This window comes from Pteronotus mesoamericanus, unplaced genomic scaffold, assembly GCF_021234165.1.
Source record: "Pteronotus mesoamericanus isolate MK-2021 breed Mesoamerican mustached bat unplaced genomic scaffold, CSHL_Meso_final contig_65, whole genome shotgun sequence".
NCBI classification, from domain to species: Eukaryota; Metazoa; Chordata; class Mammalia; order Chiroptera; family Mormoopidae; genus Pteronotus; species Pteronotus mesoamericanus.
The window spans coordinates 7,135,253-7,158,457 of NW_026555228.1; the positions used below are offsets into that span (position 1 = coordinate 7,135,253).

Here is a 23,205-nt window from a genome sequence, read left to right on the forward strand (position 1 = left end):
GATATCATTGGGTGACAATTCATTTTTTAAAAATCCTAGCTGACAGGCCTTATAATACAGGTTGAGGGGCCAACCTGCAAGTTGTTTTTGTCTCCTCTGTACACCTGTCATGTGAGCAAGAAAGCTTCCCTTCATTTTTGAGGGTGGGTGGTGGGGGTGGACCTAGTGTTTGTTTAAAACTGCCAAAGTTAAGGCACAACTAGGATATAGGTCAAATGACACAGAAGTTAAGGTAGTTCTAGATTTACAAATCTACCAAACACAAAGTAGACACCTAACTTCTCTCACCTTTGGATTTAGGATACTGTCACATACCATGGAAAGAAATTCAGTAAGTGCTCAATGTGGGTACATAACAGCTCCCTCCTATGAAACGGGGACACAGACACACACACACACACCCACACCCACCCCCACCCCCCACCTTCTACTCAATAGACAGACAGACAGACACACATCCCTATCCAGGTTCTAAAAGAATAAAACAAAATTTATTTTAAAACTTTATTTTCTGCAAAGCCAATCAACAAGTGTTGGAGGGGAAAAGTGTAAAAGTTATTCTTGCATATTTGGGAACAGCAAGCACTTAGGTTTGAGAAAACAAGAACTTAAAATAGTTGAATCAAAGGCAGTACCCTGCTACTTGTATTTTAAAACAACTGTGATGTTCTTTCTTAGCAACACTTCTTTCTTCCCTAAAAGCTACAATATGATACAGAACGCAATAGCTCACTTGAAAGTGCTAGAATCAGAAGGTAAAGAATGCCATATGCCATCCCACTTAACATTTCCTACTATACAATGCTTATTTTGGCGCTTGATAAACCAAGCATTCATGTTAGCATTACATTCAACAGAAACACTTCTCATACTTTGGGTTTAAGATCCTTGTCCCTCCAGTTCCGATGCTGTGACATCTGACTCTTCATCATTGTAAATATTTTCAGCCTGGAGATAACAAGTTCATAGGTAAAACTGCCCATCGTTTTTAGAAGACTATCTAAAAATAGCATTTAATAATTCTGTGCAGATTTTTAGATTCACAGGTCAATGTGTTTCGGTGTTGGAAGTAGACACATTTCTGGAGTGGTTTATTTTCCCCAAAGGCTCTAATAAATTGAATGAGGAAAGGCAGGCCTGTGTATAATTCCACATATACCCCTCACTGCCCATGCACTATTTATTTCAATTACTGTTCATAAAAGTTTTTTCCCAAAAGCATTTTAAGCATTCTTTAGAGGGAGTGATAATGAGGTTTATGAAGAGTTAACAACTCAGTGCCTTAGAGATGTCATGTACTTAGTGGTAATCTTGAGAACTCAGTATCAAGTGAATGTGTTAACTTTCCTCCTATATCTTCCACGCCTATGACACAACAGACACTGGACACAGAGCACTGATGCCAAGAGTCCAGTTGATGAAGAATAATGAAAATCAGAGCACATGCTGTGTCTACATCTGTGTGTTTACACAGACATGTAGAGAGATTTCTCCTGATTCGAAAGGTGCACATTGAACTAAAGACTGTCGTTAACATGGAAAAAGGGTTTTGAAGACTCTTCCCTTTCTACAAATATTTGGTACAATATACACCTAGATGTGTGAAATATTTCTATTGCATGATATCATTAGTAAGTCTCTCCTACACAAGATAGTCATTTAAGGAAAAACAATATTGTAGCTCACCATTTGCCATATCTGCATGATGTTATCCTCAGACACTGAGCAAATGACCCATGGCTCATTGGGGTTCCAGCTGAAGTCTGATATCTTGGCGGTGTGCCCTCCATGAATAAACTGTTAATAACAACAACAACAATAACAAAAAAAGCCTTGGTTTCACATCTTACATTAAAAGTTAGTTTTTAGAGTCTTTGGTCTTGCAACAACAGGGGTGGGTGTCACTGTCTGCAGTTTGGAGGGAGGGTGGTATAAGCTCAGTACACCTCCACAAAAACCTTCAGGGGGCCAACAGGATGCCGAGATGATTTGATTAGGAATAGGCGGGAGACGGGCACTGCTGGCATCAACAAGATCAAGAAAGTTTAGTTTCTGGGAAGGGAACTTAAAAATCCAGCCATTAAAAATTTTCTATACTTTTAGAAAGTATTCAGTGTTGCTAACTGAATATCTGCCCCCCCCAACAAAACCCTCAGAAATCACTGAAATCAATGAGAAGTTACTATACAGTATTTGCTAGGAGCTCAAATTACTCTTAATGAAACACTGGCAAAGACCTTCTGGGTTCTAGTTCCTATTTTCAATAAATGTCAAACCCCAATCACAACAACCTCCAAGACCTCCGATTGGAAATCATCAAGAGCTAGAATTTGAAGTTGACTCATTTTCCATATACATGGATCAATGGCAGAATCCAATCTGCATGTGACATTTCATCTTGCATAAGCAAGCCAACATATACCAGGAGTTCAGGAGGCCCATCTTCTGCATCTTCCGCTGACTGTTCTTCTCCAATTTTGCTATTGAGAAAGAGCATAATGCTTTCGTTACTGAAATTCTTGCAGCACACACATACTGGAAAAACAACATTTCTATGCTGCTATCAATTAAGAGTTTTTCTACTATTTGGTGGGAGGGTGGGGTGCTTACTTTCTGGAGATGGGTAAGAGCTGTTCATAACTGAAGCTACAGAATAGAAACTGTTAATAAATATTAAAATTCATTCAATATTTTCACTGTGGTATTTACACTGCATTGGAATTAAAAGGTGAAAAGTATATAAAATATCTGCAGAGGAACTGATGCTGGCCCCCTACACTCGACTCTTAAGGCCTTTTTCATCCCAGGAGTGAGAAACAGTAACAGATTAGCACTGTGGATCTGAAGATAGGACAAGAAAGCAACTTCATGGGATGCACAAGCCAGTAAAAGGTTAAGTTTTCTTTTTTCTTTTCCTAAATACTTCGATTTGTAGAATCTGCCAGCAGTCCCAACAGTGAAATCACTCTTAAGTGACACACCACTTATCAGCCCTATCTGATTATCTAGCCCAAAGGTGGACTTTGCTAGTAGTAACTGCTGGAAAAATCAGCCAAAATACACAACCTTGTAGTGATAGACTTTGTTCCTTCCCATAAAACCAATCAAACAAGCCAAACATGTGGGACTGCTAGACATTATGTTTGTCCTCCCCCTGTCAAGAGTATACTTGCTAACACATTGACCGTTTTAATCCATAATTTTATCTAATATAATTTTAACAGTAAGCAAGTCACAAATGAACTTTAAGAAATTATACAATGCCTGCACATTTTTTTTATTGGCACCTTTAAGGACAATGCAGTTGCCTGGGCATAAAACCTTGCTGTTCTACCTCATGCAACCAGTATCTATTCTTGTGTTAGGTTTCTAATTTTACTACTGAAATTGTTTTCAAATACACTCAAATATCTGCTTTAAAGGCCCTCTACATCTTTAAGCATCTACCATGGCCAACAGTTTGTTTTATAAGAACACAGACATTAGATGTTGAGAAGTTTTACAATACTAGCGTTTTATTCTGTACTGTCTCTGTCCCATACACTGAAGGGTGGGTTCTACTGTCCCTGTAATTAAGGCAGCTTTGGTTTTAATACCCTAAAAACTCAGTCCAGTTCAACACATTTAATACAGGTAAGAAAAAAGTTATTCGTTGGTAATTTAAAGATTTAAACTTAAGATAACATCCGATGGAGAGGTATATATTATAATCAGGCAACCTTATTAATGGCTTCAAAGGCTCAGACCAAGAAATCTTGTGCAGACCTTATCTGCAGAGCCAGTTGCGAAAGGGGCCTGGAAATTCTTGGAATAGCCACTCTGAAGTCAAGAACTTTGAGAATTGGGAGAAACTCTTCATACAATAAGCCCTCAGAAGAACATAAGTTCTGACAGCATGGGCTGTGCTTATCCTGTTCCTAAGTATACCCCCAGCAGTTACAGAACCCACAGCAGGAGCTCATCTGCCGAATAAATTGATCAAGGTACAGAAGAGCAAATGGTAGAAAATCTCCGAGGAAACCTAGTCCCGCAGGTGTATGTGAGGTTCTGTGAAACATAAAACAGCTAACATCTCTACCCCTTTCTATAGCAACAGTGTTTTCCATATAATCATTTGGATGTTAAAACACAATCCCACCCCTCCCCCAACTTCATGCTTAAGTATCAATAGAAAAACAAAACATTGCATAAATTTATTTTACAGCGCATTTGCTGATTTACTTCTGTTTTATGGAACAAAGACTTCAGGAAGATACTTAAAAGTTACTTTAATATTAGAGTTATTAAACTGGGATTAGCAAATTGCTCTTCTAAATTTATGAATTACATAATCTTCCAGATTAGCATATTTATACAGTTTCTCACCACTAGATTCTGAGTTACCTTAAATCCCACACATTGAGGCGGCGATCAGTACCACTTGAAGCCAGAATAGTTTCATTATGTGGAGACCAGTGGACCTAGCAATACACATTTGAAAATGCAAAGAATCATCCATTCTTAGGTTTGTGAATATTGTCTTAATCCTCATTATTTTCCCGTGGTGTGTCCTATATCCTCTCCTTGGCCTACAGTTTCACCCTTCTTGTCCAATCCTTTCAAGAGCTCTTAAATGGCTTATCTCCTAGCCTGCCCCCAGGAAGGATGCACTCCCCAACAAATGGGAACTTGGCTAGGGGCCCAAGAGCCGTCCCAGCAGCTTTTATTTTTATTATTTTTTAAATCCTCACCCAGGACATGCTTATTGCTTTTAGAGAGAGAGGAAAGGAGAGAAAAGAGGGAAAGGAAGGTCAATGTGAGAGAAACATTGACCAGCTGCCTCTCGCACATGCCCCAACCAGGGACTGAACCTGTAACCTAGGCATGAGCCCTGACTGGAAATACAACCCCTGACCTTTCAGTTTACGGGACAACGCTCCAACCTAAGGAGCCACACCAGACAGGATCAACCCAGAAGCTTTTAAAATTGTCAGTGAAGTGTATTTTAACCTATGTGAATCTGTATTTTAAACCACATACAAGATATTTTTTCACTAGAGGAGCCACCATGCTGGCATACCTTAACAGAAGAATCGTTGGATTTCACTTTTTAAACATCCTGTTTTGCAAGGCTTTTTCTTCTACTTCTGAACTAATTGTTTCTCAAAAAGCTCCAAGTTATTTTCCACTAGTTAACTTATACAGAAGAGGAACTTTAAAAAAAAAATGTCCCGTGCCCGCTATATAAAAGAAAAAAAAGTTTAATTTCCCCCTACTGAAAGCTACTAAAACATGACATAGATATACCATAAAACTGCCACATACCTGGAAAATTTCATCTTTATGAGATTCGAATGTATGGAGCTTTAGTTTTAAATTACGCAGATCCCACAAAGCTACAGTCTGAAGAAAAATAACAAATGAAAAGGAATTAAATTTTGCACTTTCCATAAGAGTTTTAAAATATCTGATTACTGCACAATGATGGGGTTGGTAAACAGCAAATATGCAAAAAACCATAAAAACCTTATCTGCAGAGCCAGTTGCGAGAATGAACTCGCTGTAGGGATTGAATGACAGGCAATTGACTTCAGCGGTATGCGCATCCACCAGGTGGCTTGGCTTGGAGGTGGTATTGGACCTGGTGTCCCATCTAAAACCAAGGTACAAGGCACACAGCGCAAGAGGAGGTCACTCAACCCTCCCCAAGACCTCAGACCTCACACTCGTTTCCTCATCAGCACCACTCCACATCACCGCTATGCCCGCCCCTTCGCAGACGCCAACCATGCCTACAGTTGGCAATGTGGACTTCTAGCCCCTAAGTGATATGTTCTAAAACTGCAGAGAATGAACTAGGGCTGTTATTTCTGTTTTCTTGTTTATTAGATTCCTGTCTTATTTTGCCAACTATTTCAGGTACACACAAAATATTGACGATGCACACAATAACATAACAATTCACTATGTACAACCCAGCCTTGTCTAATTTCAGTATTTTGCCTTATTTGCCTCAGGTATTCATTCCTTTGAGATAAAAAAAAAATTCTAGGTGGTTGTATGCAGCCCTGTGTCCATGCACTGATATAATCATTCTCCTCTCTCATCTTCAAAACAGCCACCCTTATCCCAGTTTTGATATTTACCTTCATACCAAGCATGTTTCTTCACGTTTACATACCTGTTTTCCTTTTTTAAATAAAAAACTGGGTTCACTCATATAGCACAGTAACTTTTGTGTAAAAATGCCATTATATACTGCATTATATACATACAGTTTATTGTATGTCAATTATACCTCACTAAAGTTTTCTTTTTCAAAAGCCAGGACATAACTTAAAAAGGAGAAATTAAACCACAGGCAGCCGCAATTACTGATGGTTATTCAAGACATCTTTATAACAAGACCCCACTGAACTTTCCACCTTACATCATAAGTTTCTGATCATCAGCGACAGATCCAAACAGTGACTCGTGCAGCAGGTGCCAGGCCACATCCTCAACAACAGCCGAGTGGCCAGTAAAGATCGCTTTAGCATCCACAATTTTGCCTTCCTTTGGTCCTGCATTTATATCCCACAGACAGACAGTCTGAAGAAGAAAAAACACACCAAAAAACACATAAAGGATTGAATTTAAATGTCATCATCTTGTTTAAAAAAAATAAAATAAAAAAATAAATAAAATATGTTCAGTAAAACAAAGCTATTTACCTATATAAATGTTTGAAATAAACGCGAGGAAGAGTAATATAAACAAAAGTAAAGCTTCACAAACAGTATAATGCACAGGTGTAGTTTCCATGACCTGAGATGTGAAGGGCAAAGAAAATATACTCTAATGGGAACAAGAGGGGGAGACACAACATGCTGGCAGGCAAAGGACACTCAGATTAGAGTTTCTACCTACATACATTCAGTTAAGTATCTAAATTCATCTAGACTAGATAACACAATACTGAGAGCCCAGCATTTGGTATCCACCGAAGAGGTTTCGCCCATCCTAAAAATTCATGCCGGGTTGGGACGTGCCTCTTGAAAGGCAACAGTCTTTACAAGCCTCTCATGGCAGAAAGCACCAGACACCAGGAAGTCAGACAGGGGAATGTCCCAGAAAGCCCTACGTGCCTACTTTGGGAGGCCAGAGCTTGGGGCCTGCCCACAGACCCCCTGGGGTGGCTCCTCAAGCATCAGCAGAGCAAACCTACAGAGAAGCCACAGGGCAAGCAGGCTCTGGGAGATGAGTCTTCTCTTGACATCCAATCACAAAAAAAGTTAAGAGGAAAATCTTAAGTTTTTATGAAAACAACACCACACAAGCTATAGGGCAATGATTCTCAGACAATGGTGTAAAAAAGGAGTTAATTCTGTTAAGGTATAGTCACACTAATTCCACTGACAGTGGTAATGGCTTCATCTCTATTTTTCTTAAACTTTTTTTCTTTTATTGATTTTAGATAGAGGAGAAGGGAGGGAGAAAGAGAGGGGGAGAAAGAGAGGGAGAGAAACATCAATCAGTTGCCTCCTGCACATGCCCTGACTGGGGACCGAACCCACAACCTTGCAGTTTGCAGGGCAACACCCAACCAACTGAGCCACGCCAGCCAGGGTGGCTTCCTCTCTTTTTAACTCACTTTCTTATCAGAAAGGTTTTCTGTAACTAAGCTATTTCCCAGTAACAGCTATTTTCCCCACAACAAAAAAAAAATCACACGTGTCCTTAGTCTCTGTTGATACTTACACACTCAGACTCACAATTCACATGCACCGAAGGGAAAGGAACGAGTGGAGCTCTCGCCACCACCCCTCCTCTTCACCTCGGAAGGATGGATTCTGGGTAGATTAGCAGATGCCTGGCACAAGCAGAGCCCTTGGGAAACATCAACTATTGTTTTGACTAGTGTTTGGGAGACTCTCTCCTTCCACTGTGAGGGAAGTAGGAACATGACACAGGCTCCATCAGTCCAACGAGGACTTTGAATTGGGAACCGAAACTGGGGAGAATCAGTTCTGATGGGTGGGAGAACGTAACATCCACTTTCCAGGATGGCAAGAGTGTCATCCTCACTGGCCTGATTTGCTGGCCTCCCCTCTCTTTTCTGGGCCATTTTCTAGCCATCACAGCAATTCTGTGTACCTCACCCAATGCCCTTCTGATAAACTCCTTTTGTTTCAATCAGCCAGAGTCAGTACTGGGTGCTTTAACTAAAGAATCTTGACTGGACCAATTAACTACATTCAATAGTTCAAAAAGCCTAACAAAAAAATGCTGTCAACAGAAATATAAAGGTCTTTGATGTGACAAGCCCTGTTCTGGGCATAGGATGATACTAAGGAAAGCAAGGAACCCACTCTCAAAAAGCTGACATAAAATCCCAACTATGGCCAAGTTATATGAGCCTACTCTTGGCTTCCAGTTGGAGTCATTCGCAACACTTTCTGCTTACAGTATGGGATCCATTAAGAAGATGTGAGGCTGTTAGTGGCAAGAATGCTAGAAACATTAATCTACAATAAATGCATGGGACCCCTTTGAATTTATGTGGTACTTTTAATTGTTAAAATAATTTACATTAAGAATGTTGAGGCAACTCAACAGGGAAAAATTTGTCTTTTCAGCAAATAGTGCTAGGAAAACTGGATATCCACATGCAGAAAATGAAGTTGGATTTCTACCTCACACTATATACAAAAACTGACTCAAATTAGATCAAAGACCTAAATTTAAGAGCTAAAACTATAAAATTCTTAAGAGGAAAATATAGGCGTAAATCTTTTTGATTCTGGGTTTATGTGCGGTTTCTTAGATATGATGCCAAGAGCACAAGTGACAAAATAAAATACACAAACTGGGCTCAAAATTAAACACTTTTGTGTTTCAGAGGACATCATCAAAAAAGTGAGAAAAAAAAAAAAACCGACCCACAGAGTGGGAGAAAAAAATTTTTTTTATTCCTCAGCTGAGGATATGTTTGTTGATTTTAAAAAGAGAGGAATGGGGGAGGGGGGAGAGAAACATCAATCAGCTGCCTCTTGTACAGGCCCCAGCTGGGAAGTGAATTGCAAGCTTTTGGTGTATGGGACGATGCTCCAACCAACTGAGCCACCTGGCCAGGACTGAAAGGGAGGAAATTTTTGAAATCATGTATCTGATAAAGAACTTGTATATACAATATGTAAAGAACTCTTACAAGTCAATAAAAAAACCAAAATTTATAAATGGACAAAGGATTTCAATACATGTTTTTTCCACAGAAGATATACAAATGGACAATAAGCACATGGAAAGATGCTCAACTTCATAAGGCATCAGGGAATCCAAATCAATCAAAACCACAATGAGATATCACTTCACCCCTACTAGGATGGCTATAATGAAAAAGACAGACATTAGTAAGTATTGGTGAGGACATGGAGAAAACTAGAACCCTGGTACATTGCTGGTGGGAACATCAAGTGGTGCAGCTGCTTTGGAAAACAATACGGCAGTTCTTCAATAAGTTAAACATAGAGTTGCCATATGACCCAGTAATTCTACTCCTAGGTAATTACTCAAGAGAAATGAAAACATATGTCCACACAAAGCTTGTATAAAATGTTCATAGCAACATCACTGAAAACAGCTCCAAAGTGGAAGCAAACCAAATGTTCAACTGATAAATGAATAAACTATAGTATATCCATATGATGAAATATTACTCAGCTATAAAAAAATAAATGAATTACTGACATATACTTCAACACAGATGAACCTTGAAAACATTATGCTATGTGAAGGAAGCCAGACATAAATGACCACATACTATATGACTGAACTTCTATGAAATACTGAAAATAGACAAATCTATAGAGATAGAAAATAAATTAGTGGTTGCCAGGAGCTGTAAGAAAGAGGGATTGGGGGAATGACTGTTCAATGGGTATGTAGTTTCTTTTTGTGACATTGGAGGAAAATGCATTAGAATTATATAGTGATGATTTCACAGCTTCATGAACACACTACATACCACAGAACTGTACATTTGAACTGCACATTTAACAAAAATAAAATAAATAAAATAAAATATAATCTATGTTGATCAGGCCTCACATTAGAGGTCCACTTTTACATAACAGGATATCTTTTGCCCACCTTCTCTCCTTTCTAAGGCTTCTTTAAGAAAGCTTTGTGAAATCCTAAGGCTCTAAAAGGACAGTTTGATAACCATTTTCTAAATCCTGTGAAAACATTAGCACAATAAATAGCAGTATTATCTTAGAAAACCTTTCGCCTACACAGCACTCCTGCAGTGTGGAACTGCGCACGACACTGTCTTGAACTCCCAGTACATGAGAAGATTAGGAAGAACAGGTTTCTTACATGGTCGTCAGATGCACTTAGCAGATGTCCACTCAAATTAGAATTCCAGGAAAGACCATAGCCTTCCTTTTGGTGGCCTCTTAACCTAAGGTCAGGATTACATTCTCCACTTGGGTCTAAAGGAAAAAAGAATCACATTAACTACTGATTATCTAGTTGTCGGAACGGTAAGAGCAAAGCCTCACCTGAGTGAACCAAAACATTTATTATGCTTGGAAAAGCACTGCACACACACAAGGACTTGGTCTGACCCAAAGCTGCCGTGAAAAGATGTTCTCTGTGCTTCATTTCAAATACTCAATGCACACCAGGTCCCGTGACCATAAAACTCGTTCCTTTGCAAAATCTATTACTAGCTGTAACACAAAATACTGAAAACTAGCTATCCTACAAATTTGCGCAATGACGACCCGCATCACCCTGGGTCCATTTTTAAAAATATTTTTGTGAGGAAAGAAGTAACACAGCAGGTCTGTTTGTTCAGTCCTTGCGTGCCTCCGGGGTAACCTGTGACCATTACTGACCCTTGGCCAGCTCCTAGGAATGTGACCCCAACAGAATTCTTCGTGTCACGTACGCCCAGAGCATTGTGGCATGCTGTGGGAGCTTGTCAAGACTTGTAGGGCTGTTGAGCAAGATTCATGATGTTATCTTCACCGCTGGGGTCTGCAGTTTTCCTCACAGTGACTGGTCATCCAGTGAGATGTGCCTATGTGAGCAGATCTCCATAAAACCCCCAGACCCCGAGACTCAAATGGGCTTCCCTGGGCAGAGAAATGAGCACATGCCCCTGTGATTTGCTGTTAGAAAGCATGCTCTGTGTGGCCACAGCAGGGAAGGACTCAGGAGCTTATATCTGTCCTCTATGGACTCTGCCTGATCTGTATTTCTTTCCTCCTGCTTTTGCTTTGTGTCATTTGCTGCCAGGAATATAATCTGCCGCGGGGTCCTTCTGTTAAATCGCTGAACTTGAGGGTGGTTATTGGACCCACAAAACAATTTTTAAACCTTGAAAAATTATAGTGTATACTAGTTTGAATGACCTCAAAGCAATTATTTTGAATCGAGAAAAACAGTTAAGCAATGGCCTGATTTTTTTTTTTTACCTGGTTTAGCAGGGTGCTTTGTATAGTCAAAAACCAGCACGTCAGAAGATGGTGTTTTTGTAGCAATGATGTGAGGATTCTGTGGCATGTAACGAGCACGGTTTACTTCTCCTTCGTGATTAATTTTAATTTCACATTCAATTTTTCCTGTTACAGAACCAAAGCCACCAAATTCTAATGTGCAAAGAAAGAAATAAACACATATACTTATGATTAAAATCCACAAGTCAGTTTAATCAACCTAGCAGATTTTAACATGACAGAATACAACATAAATCGATGACAGAGAACACAAAAATACGGGTTCACTTGCTACTTCAAATTAATTTATTCTCAAAGTCCATTTGCAGTGGAAAATATTGAAAGCTATTTTATGCACATTAATTTAGTTCCACCTTGGATTTAAAACAATTAAAAATTGGCCTCCTTCTGTTTTGAAGATGATGTAGTTATTCACTGAAATTCAAATAACCATGTAATAAATACACTTTAGCCTTTCAGTGCAAATACAACTCATTTGGAAACACTGCAGTGAATGAGCATTTTATTTTAGGGTTTCATCAAGACAGGGAAGGTATGAACACTCCTTGCATCTAAAGTCAGAAACATGCTCAAATCGCATATCCATGCCAATTAATCCCCACCTAAACCCAAGGCACACATACATGCTGGTTCCACCAGCATACTTGGTTCTACTGCTAGTGGAGTGTCAAGGCTAAAACCAGACAGCTTAACCTCTGTATCTGGTGTGGGAATAAGACTATAGTGTTAAATAGTTATTAAAAAGGCCCTGGAAAAGTAACAAAGCCACATAAAAAGTATCATAACATCTGGGAAGCAGCAAGATAATAGAAGAATACAAGTAGAGAACATCTAAGCAGATAATAGCAAAGAACATTTTCTTTTTTGTGCTCATAGATAAAAACTTGAATTACTTGCTGACACACATAAAGTTTGTAGGCTTCACATTGTAATTGTTGTTTGTCCTGACCTATCTTACTTCTTCGCATATTTCTTTTAAGCTCACCCTGTGCCACTGGTCAGGGAACACTAACTCAAATGGCTAACAGAGCCAGGCAGGTAACAAGTCAGACTGGCTGGGACGTGGGGAAAACATGCTGAAAGCAGTATACCATTTCTCAGTTTCAGCCAGCTCTTTCTATGCGGCAATATTTAATGAACACTGACTCCCATGACTTAATATCATAATTAGCCATTCTTCTCTATGGTAAATGTTACTATTTCCTTGTGGCCGAAAATGATCTCCCATTCCATACAACTACTCTCACACAGCCACATAAAATCACCCATTTCCTTCTCAGCATTTCCCCTGTTGATCGAAGGATGTGCCTCCACTTCCCAAGACCGCCGCTCTAGATCCTCTTTCCTCCCACCTCCTGAGACTCCAAACCTGCCCCCTCCCCCATGGACTCCAAGGGTTTTTTCCTTACCCTTCTTCTATCAAGATATTCAAGTTTCCCAACTCCTTTAGATAAAACAAACTGAACAGCTCTCCTTTAAAAAAAAAAAAAAGGGTTTCCAGCTAAGATTTACTTTGAACACAGGGCTTTGTTTTCTCAAACTTAAAAAAAAAGTTTGAGTCTTGGCTGGCATGGCTCAGTGGACTGAGTGCCAGCCTGCAAACCAACAGGTTGCCAGTTCGATTCCCAGTCAGGGCACATGCCTGGGTTGCAGGCCAGGTCCCCAGTTGGGGGCGTGCGAGAGGCAACCAATTGACATCTCACACACCAATGCTTCTCTCCCTTTCTTTCTCCCTCCCTTCCCCTCAAATAAACAGAATCTTTAAAAAAAAATAAAGTTTGAAAAACCACTATCTTAATGATAAATAGCACCCATTAAAAATACCATTAACAAAAAGTAACTTAAAATTATTTCAGTCATTTGCTAGATTGTAATACACTGGACAGGTGACTTTAAAGTCATTAAAAAGCTTTCTGATTACAACAAAATTTACAAAAATAAGGCATAAGGTTGTAGGGGATGACAGAATTGTGGGAGAGGTAAACTGAGTAAATACTTTTGGAAAATAATTTTCTATCACTTTATTTCATTTTTAATTTCATATTACTTAAAATTGACAATGAATATACCACACAACTCAGCAATTCCACCCTACTAGATGAATTCTCCACTGTGTATACAAGGATACATGGCAAGGATGTTCACTAAAGCATGTTTGTAAGGACAAAACTCCACATAGATACATCCAACTATATCCTGGTAGAATGGATAAGCTGATGTTTAATCACAATGCACTACTACACATTAGCTAGAAAATGAGATAGACACGAACATGGTATACAAGAGGGGACCCCCCCCGCAAAAAAACCCCACAGAATTATCTTCTGGAGGGCAGGACCCTTGTAGCCCAGCTAGGTGAGTGTTGTGTTCTAGGAACCCATCTGTATCAGTGTACTAGCTGGCTTTGTGAGAGGCTGCTTTTGGCTTCAGTGAATTTTTTTTGAAGATTTTTTTCAACGAGTTTACACATTTCATGATGGGTGATTTATGAGCCCACCTGCCCACACCATGCTGAGCGTTCAGCAGTTTTTTGACCAAAATGGCATGACCCCGTATCCCACCCTCCCTATTCACCCAAGGGACTCTTGTTTTCGTTTCCCTGGATGAAAAAAGTCCTCAAAGGGAAACGTTTTGCCCATGTGGAAGAGGTAGAACAGAAAGTGGCAGAAGCCATAAAAAAACCTCAAAATCGACAAGTTCAAAAACTGTTTCGAGCAGTGGAAAGAAGTCTTGGTAGGTGTATTGTGTCAAATGGAGAGTGCTTTGAAGGTGACTGAAGTTTAAATATATAATAATACTCAATTTTTTATAAAATCTTTTTGCATCCCCCCTCACACATGATGTAATATTGAATGAAAAAACAAGCTGCAAAACAACACTGTGTATTTACTACAGCATGAGTAATAAAAATACAAAGAGCTGAAAATGGTGCACTAATTGTAGGATAGTGATGAATTCTGGAGAGGAAGAAATGGGGTAGGGGTGGTGGGACTTGAGCTATAATGTAGAATTTTCAAAAAGGAAAAAGTCGAAAGCAAATACTGGAAGATGTTACCATCTATCCATTAAACCATTTGAGGCTGTGTGGAAAGCACTAACCCAGCAGGTCTGCTTGCTTAGCCCTCAGAGTTCTGAGGGACACTGGGACCATGACTGACCACTGACTGAGCCCTGGGAACATGGGTATCAGGCGGTTCTTTACATCACCGTTGGATTGACCATTTTCTGGTATACACCTGGAGCAATGGACCGCTCTGTACCAGTTTGTCAGGGTTGCTGTGCATAAATATCAACACTGACGACATGCTCCTGGTTTCATTATTGGGGTCCTGAGTTTCTGTGTCATGGCTACTTGCCAGCAGGACAGGGTGTGCCTATGAAACCAGCCCTCCCTGAAAGCCTCAGACCTTGACACTCAAATGGGTTTCCCTGGGCACGCATCCCTGTCATTTGCTGCCAGAGAGAAAGCACATCCTGTGCAGCCCTGGACAAGACTTGCACCAGACCTCCCAGGACTCCCTGATGCGTATCTTCTTCCTGCTGCTTCTGTTCTGTATGAACTCTCTATTGTAACAAACTTTATCCATGAGTATAACTTGTTATCAAGGCTTGTGAGTCCTCCTAGCAAAATCACCAGAACTTGGTTGGAACTTGGGTGGTTATGAGAATATCAAAGTAAGGGAATGTACGCTTGGAGAGAAAAAAAACAAACAAGGAAACAACAGCTTCCATTAAAAAAACCCACTATTAATTGATAAAACTGGTATATCTGCTTCCTAAATTTATTCTATGCATATATCACTTACCCAATTTATCCTGGACAGTTTTCCATACCACTGTACACAGATTTATCTCATTCTTAGTAACTGCTGCATAATATTTCAAATATACCATAATGTCTTTAACCAATTTCCTATCTGGGCTGATCCTAATTTTTTTCTCTCCTGCAACTAATGCTAGTGTGAAATCCTTGTGCGCCTGCGGCAAGCAGTTCTGTAAGATAATGTCCCAGTAGTTGAACTGCTGGGCCAAAGCAGGTATTAGTATAAAGTTTTAGTAACATGTAATTAGGAAGAGGCATACTCCCTTAAGACACCAACACTGGAATATACGGTATACCTACCGCCTTTCTCACTGTCACAGTGGGAAGCATCGAACTGTGCGTCATCATTCGGAATATGGACTCGAGCAACCACGAGATGATTCTGCTCATCAGATGTGTGAGTCCCCAGCACTAGCCAATGAAGGGCATAATCCTTTCCTTCCGGTCTGTTTGGAAAAGAAAATAAGTCACACTAATCCTATAAGAAGTGAGTTTCTAAGAAATTCAGTCCATTGCGGATCCCTGTACTCCCAAATCATGACTTCTTGCCTAAAAAGTATCTTCCAGTTTAATACACTACATGTTTCTCAATAAGAAGCAACAAGGCAGAATGGAAAGATTAAGGCGTTGAGTCAGAAAACCTGTTTAAATCCTGGCTCAAACTAAAATTAGCTATATGCAATTTCTTAAGTCACAACTTCCCTGTTGGCCTGTTTCTTTACTTAAAAAGCAGGTTATAAGTACAAATGGCATGATGTGAAAACCCCCTACTTATGTTTATGGTGCTTAAAGTTTATACGTTCTCAATTTTACAGGGTAGGGGGTGGGGGGAGTCTCAGTTACCTAGTCTATGGAAACTGACTTTGAGGCTGAAGAACCAGCAACGCCCCTTGACACCCTGGTCCAAGCAGTGATTTTGCATCTGTATCTATTTACAAATGCTTTCCCCTTTGATTACCTAGAATGGCAATTTAATCCTGTGCCCCATGGTTCCACCTCAGTGAGGAAGGCTGAGAAGTAGGACTCTGGGTCCCAACACTAGACAAATTAAGCTATTTATCTGTTTCTCAGTTTCAGTTGCACAAAAGATTCAGTAGTTTATTTTTTTGCAAAAAAGGGTCTGAATGTTAATTCTAGGCATGTAATTTAGTAATAACTAAAAAATACAAGATGAAATTTTACCAAGATTTGGCTTAAGGTTAAAAAAAACCAACAATAAATGCACAAAAACTCCAAGAACAGAATAAGGCCACCATGGCCAAGTAAATAGCAGCTTGTTGGAAAAATGATGTGAAGTCTTAGGTGATATATATTCAGTGGCCAAGAATACAATGTGGTTATCAAAAAGGGTAATTAATTCCATTTTAGATGAACTTATATGGGGAGAGGGAGGCAATGCATATGAGCATTTGCCCACTTATTTTTAACTGGAAAACCTAACTTAGAAAATCAGGCTCTTGGCAATGTGATTCAGGAAGACTTAGACAAAATTAAACCTTCACAGGGAAAAGTGGCTCCATGTGAAAGAGAACTTAAACATATCTCATGAGAATCATTTGAAAAGAAACAGGAATGCCTGAGAGAAAGGCGGCACCACAGAGCAATGTTAGGGCAGACATAAAAGGAAGCAAGTGACTTGATTTTTATAGGTTTAAGCAGAAAAACTAAGACCAACACGTAAAAGTTACGTCACAGGACCTTTCTAAGGAGCAAAGGCCTGAGATGGACTGGAAGATCTGAAAAATTCCTCTCGACTCTAAAGTTCAATTATTCTGGTTTCCTTAATTATTTTTTAAGATTTTTCTTTTCACTATAAGTCCTTTCATTTCCATCATTTAAATACAAGGCTTTTTTCCTGAACTAATCAATATTACACTATTTTCCTCCAATACTGGATACACTTAAGGCTACAGAAGACTAATGATAAAAGATCTTGTCCATTTTCAGTGCCAAAATCCTTTGACCACTTTGATTCCACTAAGAAAATTACTGAACAAAAAATCATAGACTATCACCCTGGCTGGTGTGGCTCAGTGGACTGAGTGCTGGTCTGTGAACCAAAGCATCACCAGCTTGATTCCCAGTCGGGGCACATGCCTGCATTGCGGACCAGGTCCCCAGTGAGGGGTGCGTGAGAAGCAACCACACACTGATGTCTCCCTCCTTCCCTTCCTCTCTCTCTAAAAATAAATAAATAGTCCTTTAAAAAAAATCATAGATTATCACAAGGTACTCTCAGCAGCACAGTATGAAGCAGCAAGACTGAAAACAACCTAAATATTCATTAATAGGAAACTGATGACATAAATTATAGTATACCCACAAATGCAATTCTATAGAGCCTTTAAAACACATGAGCATATCAAGCATGCTGACAGGAAAAAGCCTCCAATATAAACGCTTAATTAAAAAGTGAAGTGAACAACTTGCTACCAGAAAAAAAGATAGGGGGAAGATACATGTATGTACTTCATGCTGGCAGGATGCATAAGAAATTGTAAACAATGGGTAAGGGAAGTAGGAGATTAGGGAATGGGGAAGGGGGACATTTTTCACTCTATGCACTTTTGTACTACCTGAATTTGAATGACTACAAAGCTTTTCAGGTAGAGAGTAAGTTAGTCTTGTATGTTTAAAAAGTTATTTAATAATGCCCTGGCTGGTGTGGCTCAGTGGATTGAGCACGGGCCTGAGGTTGCAGGTCCCGGTTGCGGGCATGTGAGAGGCAACTGTTTCTCTCTCATGAAACGATGTTTCTCTCCTGTGCAATGATGTTTCTCTCCTTCTCTGTCTCCTTCCCCCTCTCTAAAAATAAAGAAATAAAATCTTTGAAAAAAGTTATTTAATAAGACATATAAAATAATGACCGACCAGTTTTAAAAAATAATTTAAGAGATATCTAAGCAAAAAATTGTAAAAAGGCAAATCAATTACCTAAGTCAATTTAAGGACAACAGCTCAGAAGCATGTTGAATGTAGGCAAAATGTCTTATATGGGGTTGAGTAGGAAGTAGTTCCTCAAAGACCCAGGGAATAAGAGCAACCAACATTTCTACTGCTCTGTTATCATCACAAAACACAATCACACTCCCTTCATACCCCAAACAGAACCCTGCAAAGCACACACAGCCATCCTCAACATCCAAGAATGCGGGCTGGCTGGCATTTTCCTGCATTCCGAGAGCCACTGCATGTCCCACAATCAGATACCACTTCTTTGCATGCAAAGATCACCACAGAGTACGTAATCTAAAGTATTTTCTGCCAAGTTCTTGAGTATTCATATAAAAGCAACATTTGGGCTGAGAACATATAGATTTTTTAAAAAATCTTTACACAAAACACATTATAGGTAACATTTATGAAAGACTGCAGTAAAGCAGCTTTCATTGAACTCCAAATGGAGAAACAGAGTTATTCCATCCTACCTAACAAACTTTTAGAACAGAAAGGGGTGGGAGAGTCAACATCAATCACCACTTACTGTATACTTACTCTGCATCAGCACCTTAACACAAATGATCTTCTTTAATTCCCTCAAATGTAGGCAGGCAGCACCATCAGCACCTCCACTAACAGACCAGAAAACTGGGGGATAGAGACTGACCAACGTACCCTAATTCACAAAACTACTAAGCAGGAGGGCAGCATTCAAATTCAGGTTTGAATTCTTAGAGCCCTAGCCTTTTCTACTTTTCCTGTCGGGCAAAAAGATCTAAAAGAATGTAAATTAAGTTGTTAAAACTTTAAATCTGCTTAACAGGAAGATACAAAAAGTCAAATGCATATGAATACCCTTAAGTAGCTGATGATCAAATCTGTTTTAAAGCCAACACTTAGAAGTGTCCTTTATTTAGCTCTTGGCTACTCTTCCTACATCAATATATTTACACTGAGGTTTTTGGGAACCCCAGTGGAAGCCCCTATCTGTATGGAAGTCAATGGTCTCCTGTGGAATATCTGGCATTATATAAGTAATTTTATGTAAAATTTACTTACCCTTATTTTTATAACTTGTCGCAAAGTCTCGTTCTAGATTAGAGTTTGATTAATCCTCATTAAATTATAGGCTCACAGTACCGAAGTTTAATACACTTTTAAGTACACGTCCAAGTTGCTACTAGAAAAAGTCCAAGTATATGAGAAAAGTACTCCAGTGCAGGGATTGCCTCAACTCTGGGGCTACCTGTTTTGAGTTTGAAAGCCCCTCCACCACTTGTCACCTGTGTGATCTTGGGCATGTTACTCAACATCTCAGCCCCCAATTCCCCATGGGTAAAACAAGGATGATAAAAAAGTAATGAAAGTACTTGTTTTGAATATTAAACCAAATAATAGGACATAAACCTCCATAGATGTGCCAGGCCCTTTTCTAAGAGCACAATAAATGTCAGCAATTACTACCAGAGAAATTTTAGAAATAGCTGAAAAGAACACTCTAATGAAGGCCAACAGCAGCCTCAAAATGTATTTCATATTCTATGTCAATAATACCTTTTCTTCGGTGAACTGTTGCTAAATTCTTTTTCCAATTAAAATGTATTCATCTGGGGGGCTGTTTACATGGGTGCGTTGACTCTGTAAAAATTCATCAAGCCATGTGCTTATCGTTTGTGCACTTTTCTGTACATATGCTATTTTTCAATAAAGTTGAAAGGAAATCCATGCATCTGGGCTCAAAGAGATGCCATTTCATATTTAAGCCCAGGAAATATCAAATAATGGTGGTGCTTCCTACGAATATCACTAATCTCACAACAGGTTCTTTCTCCCATTTCAAGGCCATACTTATACCTCAGAAGTCATTCCATAAATCACTTACTTTGGTTTTGAAAATGGCACCTACCCCCTCATTGAAGGGCTAAATTGATCACATGCTTACATTCTATGTATAAAATGCCAAAGCAGGAAATCAGGACAACAGTTAAACTGGTGCAAAATAAGTTGCCAGAAACCCTTACTTAGTCACTTCAGGAAGCCACTGAACGGTAAGACTCGGCCACTGAAGAGCATGGGTCATAACCAGGTCATACAGAAACGGTGTGTTCTTCTTCCAGATTTTATATTCTTCATTGATGACACGCTCCTCCACAGTATCTTCAAACACTGAAATTTGGAGAAATTAAGTGGCTGAGAAGGATGGAAATCAGAATCTGGACACATACCAGAGGTGACCTCGAGATGGCCACACCTAATCTGCTCTTACCTTTACCTCTAATTTGGACACGAACAACTAAAGCTCTTCCAGAGCGTGTAAAGGAAGCTGATTTTGTGCACTTTGAGATCAATAACGCCTGCGTATACAGAATTGAGTAATTAATTACACAAACACCTACTGTTTGGCCGGTTACAGCTATTCGCACCTGTTCTAAGATGACGACCTGTATGTAGAGGGGCTACACGACCCACCAGGGGAGGCGAATCCACGTGTAGCAGAAAGCAATCGACGTGCTCCCCCCATCCCCTAGTGAGAGGCCTCCACTGCCACGAAGCCGGCGTAGGCAGCTATAAGCTGGCGGGTTCTAGAATCCCCCGGACAAGGGCCGCGACCCCGAGGCAGTCGGCGCGCGCGCGCGTGAATGGAGCCGCCGTGCCCGCTTTCCGGCGGCGAAGGCCGCCTCCGCTTGGGGGCCGAGGGCGCCTAAGGGAGCGCCGCCGCCGGAGGGAGGGGGCGGGAGGGGAAAGGGGGGCTCAACCCGCGGCCCCGCGCCCGGTTCCGGAAGTGCTCGGAGCCCTCAGCGCCTCAGCCGCGTCCCGCGTAGGCCCCTCAAGGCGCGCGCCCAGCCTCGCGCCCGGCCCCGCCCCCTGCCCCGCACGCCAATTCGCGCCTTTCTCCGGCGCGTGCCGCGGCCTCGCGCGCCCGCCGCCCCCCGCGGCCCCGGCGCGCGCCGCTCCGCAGGGCCTCTTACTCTCTTTACTCGCCATCTTGCGTCGGGTCGTTCGCCCCTCGCCGCCTCCTGACTCCCCTCGCTAGTCAAGAGCAGTCCAGCCGCAGGCGCTCCTGCCTTTCCCAGGCGCGCCACACGCTTCTAGTTCTCGAAGCCTGGGCACCGTCTTACGGCCTGGGTGCTCCCCAGACGCCGCGTCCTTCTCGCCCGCCTCCTCCCCGATCGCGGGTACCGAGGACTGAGACGCTCTTCTCTCTCTCTCCAAACTTGGAACGAGACTTTTCAACCCGCGCCTCCCAGCCCGCCCAGGCAGCTGAGCGCAGGCGCACCCGCTCTGGGAAAAGTGAGAGGCGGTGGAGGGGCGGGCCTGGGAGCCGATGGCTTCGTTGTCTCGACCAATGACGTGCGGCAGGCAGGTTTCACGGGGCTTTTGGAGGCGGGCTTCTGGGGGGTGGGCGGGGTGTACCACGGCAGGAAGTTGGCGAGGCGCAGGCGCGAGGACTCGCCCGACGCTCCCAGAGCTGGGCGCGAGGGCGGATGGGGGTGCGTGGGGGTGCGAGGGGGTGGAGCGAATGGTGGCGCGGCTTGCAGGCTGCGCCGGGGCTGCGATCCCCGGGAGGCGAGCCCTGGGGCCGCGGGGCGTGGCTGCTTGCAGCGGCCGGGGCGGTGGGGGTGGGGGTGGGGGTGGGGGGGGGGGGGGGTGGGGGTGGGGGTGGGGGGTGGGAGCTGGGGAGGTGGGGGATGGGAAGGGGGCAGTGAGGCTCCGCCGCTTAGCCAAGCAAAATATCCGAGAGAAGAAAATGGTTTCTCGTCTGGAGAGATTATTGTGCCCTAAAAGTCTACACGATAACCACGGGCATGCAATTTTGTGCACCCGGAAAGGTTTCCCTCCAGGGCACTGGCCTTTCCGGGGACCCAGTCGAGCTGAGGTGGGGTTTGTCGGCGGCAAAGGGGTCCTTTCATAGAGGCCCTGGGCGTTTTCTGACTGCAGAAGACTACGCGTCTCTGTTAGGCGAAACCTGCGGCCTGTGCTGGCACAGGCCATCAAGTGCCCGAAGCTGACTTGAATTACATTTTAGTGTGTTCACGCATTTGGGTCCTTCAGATGATGATTTGCGGTTTCTCGTATTCTGGTGATTTTGTCCCTGCACTGGCGTTCTAGTCTCTATCCCAACCCGGCCCCCTGCTGAGTCATTCTTATCAACTGCGGGGGGCCCAGGGCGAACCCACCCCAAGCTGGCAATGCTGAGGAGAGCTGCTCTAAGCTAACCCAGGCTGGCTTGCTGAGCCCTGCTCTGCCCAGGAACTTGATAGCCCCTGAGGAGTGCGTTGGGGTGACGAGAAAGCGGGCTGCAAGGCCAAGAACAGAGAGGATGGGGTGCGGGGACGTGGCCGAGGTGCTACATGCAAAGAGAACCTCAGTCTACATCCAGATTTGTTCAAGAGAGGCTCTCCTTGCAAAAACACCCCGCGGAACACTTGATACTTTTAATATTTTCCAAGCGTCTTCATGCAAGTGATCATGGTGATTCTCAAACGAAATCGTGCAGTTGCCGCTGTGATGTCCACTTTTCTGATCAGGAGACGTACCCAGATGTTACCTTATTCAGTGGCAGAACCACTCATATAACTTTATATAGAAATTTACTGCACGGTGACTCTGGTTTTCTATACCATGCAATTCATTATACTGCTCTCTCTGCCTTCCTGTGGGGCCCAGGATTGTTAGAGACCAAAGCTGAGGAGGGGAGGAGCTGGAGAGGGAAGAGTTGGAAGGGTGTTTAAACTAGTCAGCTCTCCTGTTCTAGGACGCTGGTTAGCAAACGTTTTTCTAAAAGAAGTCAGATAAGAAACATTTCAGGCTTTGAAGGGCAACTACTCAATTCTGGCTCGTTATAGTGAGAAAGCAGCCCTAGACAATATGAATGAACCTGGCTGTATTCCAGTAAAACTTTACAGACACTGAAATTTGAACTTCATATAATTTTCATGTGTCACAAAATACTCT

General features: G+C 41.8%; 1 protein-coding gene across 1 annotated transcript; it reads right to left on the bottom strand.

Moving 5' to 3' along the window:
- Positions 1-490: 490 nt before the first annotated feature.
- On the bottom strand, positions 491-21,531 carry RBBP7 (RB binding protein 7, chromatin remodeling factor). The gene is made up of 12 exons (XM_054581100.1): positions 21,219-21,531; positions 20,271-20,415; positions 15,610-15,755; positions 11,445-11,618; positions 10,339-10,454; positions 6,410-6,570; positions 5,506-5,632; positions 5,305-5,382; positions 4,384-4,460; positions 2,423-2,480; positions 1,687-1,797; positions 491-948 (listed from the first exon to the last, which is right to left on the bottom strand). The coding sequence occupies exons 1-12, from the start codon at positions 21,232-21,234 to the stop codon at positions 880-882; spliced, it is 1,278 nt and encodes a 425-aa protein (XP_054437075.1). The 5' UTR covers positions 21,235-21,531; the 3' UTR covers positions 491-879.
- Between the last annotated feature and the right edge of the window lie 1,674 nt (positions 21,532-23,205).

Bases quoted from the DNA above. Each gene is read 5' to 3' on its own strand.
- RBBP7 (XM_054581100.1), bottom strand. The intron at 11,619-15,609 runs GTAGGTATACCG...TTTGCACATTAG, and splicing joins CTGTGACAGTGAGAAAGGCG to AATTTGGTGGCTTTGGTTCT. The intron at 6,571-10,338 runs GTAAGAAACCTG...TTTCTTCTTCAG, and splicing joins TAAGTGCATCTGACGACCAT to ACTGTCTGTCTGTGGGATAT.